An 8,509-nucleotide genomic window follows, 5' to 3' on the forward strand; every position below is an offset into this window, starting at 1 on the left:
ATCCACAGGCGACACGACACGACTCAACTCAGCTCTGCGCTGCTCTTTGGCAGCCACAGTGAGCGACTGTGGACTAATGGGGATGCTGCTTCTGAAGGTCTGAAGCTGGCCACCAGCACCACCTCGACATGTATCTACACCTTTGCCCAGACTTAGTTGTCTACGCACGAGTTCATGCCTAGAAGTCGCGTACTTGTCCAGCTTCTCCATTCCCACTAGCGTTGTCTTATCGTCGCGATCCTTCTCGATAGACTGAGCCTGGTTGTACTTGACCAAACGCTCAGCATGGCACGGAGCGCCCTTCTTAACACCGGCGGCCACACTCCTCCAGGTCAGCAATGAACATGTCTAGCCAGACTTCTTCTCCACCGTCACTGCCTCAATCGACGCCGTGTTGCTGGCGATCTGGTTCACCTTCAGCAGGAAAGCGTCGCAAGCCTTCTGCTCGATGGGATTCGTCACCGCCAGGTCGTCGCCCACGATCTGCGCGACCTTGCAAACCCCGTGGGCGCTTGGCCGGGCGGCATCAAGTCCGTCTCGAACGTGCAGATGTCGGACTTCAGCACGCTGTGGCTCGCAAAAGTAAGGCTGTGGAGCCTTGACGTGGACGAACTACAAGGCGGCACGTGCTGGCCCAAGAGCACCAAGGGCAATACGGCCTCGAACACGGCAGGAGGACAGGAGCACGGTGGGGATGTAGACGACCAGTTGCCAGACTGGGGGAGCTTTTGGAGATGACGGAGGTCCCAATGGCCATGGTCGTGCTGCTGAGCTGCTCCGTCTTGAGCCGTCGCCGCTTCTGCTTCCACGACGAGCTGCTGCTGTTGCTCTTGCTGCTCTTGCTACTGCGCGTGCTGACGGTGGACTCGGCGTCACTGGTGTTTTGACTTGCAGAGCCTACCTCACGGCTTGAACACCGTGTTCTGGCAGGATCATTTGGTCCGCCGCATTCACCTCCCAGTTCAGCGACGAGCAGTCTATTGCGACAAAGCAGCAACTGCTCGATACTCTCACCAACGTGATTGCCTCCAATGGCTACGTACACTGCATCGCGTCTTCGTGCCGAGCTAAGCCCAGCGCGGCGTCGCTGACCGAAATTGTCGAATACGCAAGACTCAGCAGCTCTGCAGTGCCCTCGCGGGTGGCAGCTATACAATAACCACAACAATGCAACAACAAGGGTCAGGCCAGCATCAACTTTAACACAACAATTCAATGAGAAGAAGAAGTGCACGCACTCTTCAGAGCCTCGATCAGTCCTTTGCAGCGACGGAGACCAGTCGTAGTTCATTGCGGCATATTATACGCTGCGCAGCCAGGTTCCTGTCCGCATAATCCGCAAGCAATCGTCAGCAACTCCAACGCTGCCACAGCGCCTTGCCGATCTCCCACACAGCACGGGAGCTCCTCGGAGTTCTCCGCGCGATGCGCTTCCACAGGAACCGCGTGTCATTCCTGTACGAAGAAAGACTACATGTAGGATTTTTTCAGTCTGCCAGTCCGCCATTTTGTAGCCATGTTGCTCACGCACATTTTCTTCGCCAGCAGCACAATGAGCAGGTAGCTTGCATAGAAGTCCGGGGTCAGCGCGGCGGCGAGCGGCACGGTCGTCGCAGCGGCCGCCACGAGCTCCAGCTCCTCCGACAGCGTCTTGAGTGGCTGCGCCAGCTGCTGCTGCGCGTCCTCGCGGTCGCTGGCGGCGGCGTGGGCGGCCAGCAAAGCTCCTCGCGCTGCGTCCACAGCGTCAGCACCAGGTTCTCCACTCTCCCGAGCCTGGTGATGTCCCTAAGCTCCTGTTGCGCTCGTTTTGCTCGAAAGCAGCAGCTATGGCAACCGCGCACCGGCAGCCTGAAAAAAAAAGGATTCTGCTGTGCGCCAGAGAGGCTCCGAGGGTTTTTTGGCGACTGTGGCTAAGCAATCGCCTGCAGCGTCAAAGTCAATAGATTACACAACCAAAAAAGTGTTAGTTCCACAATAATCTATCGATAGGTCTCATCTCTCACCAATGAACAGTGAAGTGATCTGAAACGTTGAAGACCTCCAACTACTGCAGCACTTCTCACAGCGCGCCAGGTCGTTGGGTAATGCATGTTGCTGTGTCTTAACGCCAGAAACTATGTGCAAAAAAGAAAATAATTAAAAAAAAGTTAAGCAACCTTCTTGGGGTCAAAGTAACTTTTAGCGGTCGGCACCTTGTCCTCGCTCTAGCAACGAGAAGACTGGGGCACGCATCGACTTCAGTACGTCTAGAACGCGCTCGATAGGCGAGCGCAGCTCACCGTCTTCTTTTTTCTACTGCAGGTCGCGGAATCGGCAAATTCAGGAATGAATGGTGGTGTTGGGTGCTTTTTAAGTTTGAGCGATTCTGACCTTGAGAACTTCAATACTACCCATTCAAGTATCTTAAGATCTGAGTCTGAAGTATTCAGTATAGTTGAAGTGTAAACTTCAACGGGAGGCTTCATCTGATCGGCTTCAAATAATCGGATGTGGGCTGCGCTAGCAGCTTTAGTGCTATCCCAGAATAATAGTCCTGTAATCCCTTGTAGCTGCTGCTGGTCTTCATTTTGTGATCCAAACTGCTGGTAAGGTGCTGCGGAACATCTGCCCTCTGAAGCTCTGCGTCGGAGTGTCTTGCCAATTGGCGTGATTTTACAGCTTTTCGTGGTCCTTTCGCTAGCGGTATTCGTATCAGCCCTAAGTAGTCGTTAACTACTGGCTAAGTGACAACAATGATAGAAGGCAGATAAACCGCTTGAACTCGACATGTTTCCTGGCTGGGGCAGTTGGTAGTTACAAACCAATTGGCGGTGTCAAGGTCACTATGTCGACGTAGTGGTAAATAGACCATATTGTAAATAGACCGTTGTATGTCGACGTAGTGGTAAATAGATCATTGTTTGTAGATATACCATGAGAAAGATAGATACATCTACCTCAGACATGTCATACATGCAGCTTGCAAGCGCGAGGGCATCGCTAATTTAGCTCATAGCGGTGCAGCCACGTCCCACGGCAAGTTTTCCGGGATCAGGACTCCTGATTCAGAAGATATATAGTTGCCGGTTAAAGCTCTGTACTTGCGCGCATCGGAATTGGAGTTGCTCGTGAGCACTGCGCGGTTGCAGGGCGTCAGACGCCCACTCGCGGCAAGGGCGAGCTGGATCCCTGTTCAAGCACGCCCAGACGTTTAAGCCTATGATTTGAGATTCTTGACTAAAAAAACAGTTTGTGCCACCTCGCTGATACATCGTAGTTGTACTACCAGGGTTTGAGCGTGCCCGAGAACAAAGCGTTGATCGTGCTTGAGCTGAATGCAGTAGGCAACGCAATGCCTACTAGGCACTCCACGTTTGGTGAGAGAGATACGGTGTTGGGCATCTTCAGTAAGCTCGGTTGAAGTGAGATAAGTTATTTATACCCACTGAATGTAAAATAAAGTTGTTTGATATGTGTGTACACTTTTTTGTGAATATGAACCGATACATCGCAACGTTTGGTAAATGTGAGTACACTTTTTTGTGAATATGAACCGACGTTTGGTAAATAACAAGCCCGGTCAGCGTAAACATTAGCAGTTATCGGCAGGTACCCTCTTCTGGCAGATATTAAGCTATAAAATTTGAAATAAAAATAGGAGACCCGGTTTGGTACCCGGTTTTGGAAAGTTACAAGTTTTTTGCCGGGCCAAGCACAGGGTTCTCCATGATACACTTGGATGCAAAGTGACGGAACTGCGATCAAGAGCACAAATCTGATCCCAAGATAGTCTGGCTCAGAAATAGTCCTCTATGGCTACACTTTTAGTCTCATTACCCAATTCCCTCTTCTAGAAACCGGCGACGACGATGGCGACGTCCGAGCAGTTCTTGACGATGAAGTACGAGAAGTGGAACAACTTCCAGGTGCGTGTCAGTTTCTCCATCAGCTTCTCCACCGCCTGGCGGTGCCAGTCGTGCCGTTGTGGTCGTCTGGAGCGCTGTAGATCGCTAGTAAAAGTCGAAATTCCCCCTCGACTATCAAATTCTGACCTTTATTCCTCGGTTTTGACGTTCCTTCTGCCCCCTGCCGTTGCTACTGCTCTTACAGGATGACTCGGACTCTGAAGGTGAAGATGTGCCCCGTGGCCTACCCAATTCGAGGTGGAAGGCGATGGTTCGTCCAATGTAGCCATGTATCAATGCATTTCAACAGGGCTGACTGTATCGGTTGCTGCTGCTGTTTGTAGCCGACATTGTGGTGAGCACGGAGATGCTGCTGACGGCCAAGCAGGTGGAGCGCTACCGCAAGTTGGAGAAGAAGCAGTTGGAGGTGTGGCAGGTGGTGGTGCGCTGTGGTCGGCGTCCAGCGCCGGCGCCGAGGAGGGACAAGACGCCGTGCCCTGCCGCCCGTACTGCATTCTGGTGAACAACCTGTACCCGCTGGGGCAGGTGGTCTCCAAGAAGATCTGCGACCCGCCGGAGGTATATCCGTCGCCGCAGACCGTGCTGGACACGCTGCAGGCCATGCTGGACCCGCCCACCAGCACGCCCTAGCACCGCCCTGACAAGGTCGTGTTCCCGGACAAGAACTTTGTGGGGGCAACTGCGGAAGAGCTACTCGGCATTGGGGATCGAGTGCTCGTACCTCTCCGATTCGGACGGCATCGATGCTCATTTTCAGTACGTTTTTGGTCTGGATTGCAAGTCGGTGGGGGCTGTACTGATGCTGACGCTGTGTTTTGTTACTTATTTCTTAGGAGCTCTCGCAGCACTTGATTTGGAAGGACCTTGTGTCCGTGGTGGAAGTGAGCGAGCGTCCTGGACTGGTTTCGGGCGCTGGAGTCACGACTGAGGCACTGTCCGCCTTCTACTCGGCCTGCGATAAATACGCCAAACTGAAGCCGTGGAACTGCCTCTCGCCGAACGCCAGGCCATTCAGGTGGACGCTGTGGGGAGGGCGAGCTGCGGCTGGATGCGCGTCGCCAGGTTGGCCGAGGCACTGTCTTCTCGTTCGCCATCAGCGCGCACACGGGCAGTGAACTGAACGGCGAAGGTGGCGACAATATCCGCTGCTTGACGCCGTTTTTTTTTTTTACACGCGCGCTGATCTCGAGCGCCGCGTGCTGCCTCCTGGCGAGAAGCTTGCACTCATGGAGAGAACCCGGAGCTGCGTCGTTGTGCCAAGTGCGGCAAACGCGCTGCCCCCGGCAAGGAGCTCAAGCGCTGCACACGATGCAAGTGCACCTTCTACTGCGACGCGTAATGCTAGCGAGGCCACTGGAAGGACCACAAGGTCAGCTGCACACCTCCTGGAGACGCTGCTAACGGCGCTGGCGAGCACAAGATCATGTGGGGTGCGAAGGAGATGTCGATCCTCTACGACCCGCAGACGTCCGTGCCCTTCGACGACTTGGACGTTATCGCGAAACACTCTTTGCCCATTGCAAAGCTCTCTACCCGTCGGCAGTGGTGTTTCGCAAGGTGATCCAAGCGTGCCCGATGTGACCGATCTGGCTTGGCTGGCTCGAGCTCTGAACGCGCAGAACAAGATTGTCAGTAACCAGCCCCTGGTCATGCAGAACACAATGGGCGACTGCTGGGTCTAGACGGCGAGCAGCGCAAGGTGGAGCTGAGGTGCAAGACTTTCGGCTTCGACGACGAGCTCGTGATCCGCAACAGCACCGCGCTCACCATGCAGGACGTAGAGCGGTTGTGGAAGGTGATTAAGAAGCAGCAAGAAGGGGGCGAGACGATTGCAGAGGGCGAAGCCAAGAAACGACCAAGGGGGTCGAGTTGCTTTTCGAGTGGTTTTTGTCGTTTTCCGAGTATTCGATTTTTTACGCACCAAACGGTGGGAAATAGCGTGGTGCGAAGTTCGCATCGGCGGATGCACCAAGTAAATCTGAGTCGCCTGTGCATGCACAGTGGCGTTGTAGATGAAGACGTTGATTGGTTCACCAAGGTCTGCCTTGAAGACGACTGGACTCGATGGTATGCTACAAGCGTATTCCAGGTGTCGTGCCCTCCCAAAACCCGCTAGAAGCCCATAACCGAGTGATTAAGACCTGTGGAGTGACCGCAAAGAGGGCCAAGACGGGTGTGGCCTTGAACGATTCTATCCCCGGGATTCTCGATCTCGTGAGCGGCGACGCAGCATCGGGCACTATTGTGAAGGACCGATACCAAGCGAGATAATCCACAGAGCGCAGCAACATACCGCGGATGGGAGTTTCTACGAGAAACGTGAAGCCGTGGGCCACAAATGACGCATCACTTCGTATCTTTTCAACGCATCCAACTAATACATGGAGTCGAAAGACGGACCCGCCACCGAAGTCAACAATGATCGCGTGAAAATGTAACATCGCTGCAAAACAAGGGAAGCTTCCTGACGAGCACACAGTGCGTGACATCAATCTCCACTATTTGTCGCTGCACGAAGTGGAGGTACTTGATGTATCAGCGGTCAACGACTTCACGTCTACACTCGAACCAGTTATCGTCGGAAGCAAAATCGAGCAAATCCGGGCGCTGTTCAGGTGTGACTGCAAGAAGTTCTGGGCCAACGGATGGATCTGCTCGCATGTCGTAGCGGCGATGGCACGAAAGAAGCAGTTCGTCTTGAGTGTGGTCATGGCAACTTTGCCGACAACTATGCTGAGCGGAGGACAGCGCAAGATTCCAGGCGTATTGTACGCTGATGATCCGAACAACCGTACGCTCACAGTGCCCTCACTGATCAGGCGTATGATGAAGCAGCCTCATTTTTATTACCCCCACGGATGGAAGATTGCAAAAGAGATGACCATGGAGATCAACGGGGAAGAGGAGGAACTGTTTGCAGTGGGGAAAATCCGATCTTACTCGCAAAACGGAGGCATCTACAAATGGCTGGTCGTCTTCGAACATGGCGTCAACGAGTTTTTCGAATGCGAAGAACTCGCACAGCTCATCGTGTCTTCTAGGCAATCTTTCCGGCCTCCAGGCTTTGTTCAGAAGTTTGTCAAGCGTGGCCCAATTTGCCAGTAGCATCACCGCATCATCTTCCTTCGTGTGCGGCCGAGAGAAGAACACGGTCACCAAAAGTGATGCCGTGCAGGAGATCCTTCTAGACCGAAGCGCTGTTGCACTGGTAGTAAAAGACGCCGGTTTGGGCATGCCAAGTATGTGGGGTAGCGAGCGAACTGACACATGTCATGGTTTATGCGGCGTATCTGCATCTGGCTGCTGATTGCAGCGCACTCGAAGGTGTTGAGAGGAGTCTATCGCTGTGCCGGGCATGGATCCGCGAAGATCAAGACAAGAGCTTGACGCTGAAGCTTAACCCCAGTGAAATTTATCCTACGAAAAAGGATCAAATCCGTTGTTGATGTGGCATACATAGGACGTTTTATCCTAGCGAGGATAAAAAGTGACTTGGCGTTTGTAAAGGGAGGCATTTCCAATCTTATCTGTGGTGTCGCTTTTGACAAAACGAATAAGCTTCTAGAGGTATTCAGAGCGATACTCAACTCAAGTCTGAAGCCCATTTTTATCCTAGCGGATAGGATAAATCTGGATTTTTGATAAGGTTTTAGAGACACTTTTCAGGCGGCATTTTCGAACTGATGGACAATGAGAGACACCAAGTGGACACTTGCATCTTACAGAGGAAAGAGTAGGTTTTGTGTGTCTACGTTTAGATACTCGTATTTGCCAGCAGTCATTTCAGTAACGAGAGCTAAACTTTTGATCCTTTCTTTTATCCTACGTCCAGGCTCACTGAGGTTAAGAAGATGGGAAATCAAATGAGTTGGAGGCAATAAAATTGATTTTTGTTGTCGTTTTTGAAGTTCTAGTTCACTGTGTAGCTACATCTAGCTCCTTGCCTCACTTACGAATGATGTGCAATATGAATTGAGAGCACGTATTCACTGTCTGGAGTTGCACTCAGACACTTATGTGTCAGTTCTCCTCGGTGATGACCTCTGTAGTGGCGACCGGGGGGGTGTCTCGGTACGGCACTGCAAGCAACATCCAGCCCCGATTGCCTAGAAGACACGATGAGCTGTGCGAGTTCTTCGCATTCGAAAAACTCGTTGACGCCATGTTCGAAGACGACCAGCCATTTGTAGATGCCTCCGTTTTGCGAGTAAGATCGGATTTTCCCCACTGCAAACAGTTCCTCCTCTTCCCCGTTGATCTCCATGGTCATCTCTTTTGCAATCTTCCATCCGTGGGGGTAATAAAAATGAGGCTGCTTCATCATACGCCTGATCAGTGAGGGCACTGTGAGCGTACGGTTGTTCGGATCATCAGCGTACAATACGCCTGGAATCTTGCGCTGTCCTCCGCTCAGCATAGTTGTCGGCAAAGTTGCCATGACCACACTCAAGACGAACTGCTTCTTTCGTGCCATCGCCGCTACGACATGCGAGCAGATCCATCCGTTGGCCCAGAACTTCTTGCAGTCACACCTGAACAGCGCCCGGATTTGCTCGATTTTGCTTCCGACGATAACTGGTTCGAGTGTAGACGTGAAGTCGTTG

General features: G+C 52.6%; 2 protein-coding genes across 2 annotated transcripts; one reads left to right on the forward strand and one right to left on the reverse strand.

Annotated features, from left to right (window-relative positions):
• Positions 1-352: 352 nt before the first annotated feature.
• Positions 353-586, forward strand: PHYSODRAFT_535902 (hypothetical protein; the record flags this gene model as incomplete). The annotated part of the gene is made up of 1 exon (XM_009541563.1): positions 353-586. A coding segment is annotated over one exon (234 nt), but the record flags the coding sequence as incomplete, so codon positions are not given.
• A 7,406-nt stretch (positions 587-7,992) lies between these two features.
• PHYSODRAFT_405438 (hypothetical protein) lies at positions 7,993-8,466 on the reverse strand (the record flags this gene model as incomplete). Its single annotated transcript, XM_009541564.1, has 1 exon — positions 7,993-8,466. A coding segment is annotated over one exon (474 nt), but the record flags the coding sequence as incomplete, so codon positions are not given.
• Positions 8,467-8,509: the final 43 nt, after the last annotated feature.

The sequence above is a fragment of the Phytophthora sojae genome (assembly GCF_000149755.1).
Source record: "Phytophthora sojae unplaced genomic scaffold PHYSOscaffold_26, whole genome shotgun sequence".
Classification (NCBI taxonomy): domain Eukaryota; phylum Oomycota; class Peronosporomycetes; order Peronosporales; family Peronosporaceae; genus Phytophthora; species Phytophthora sojae.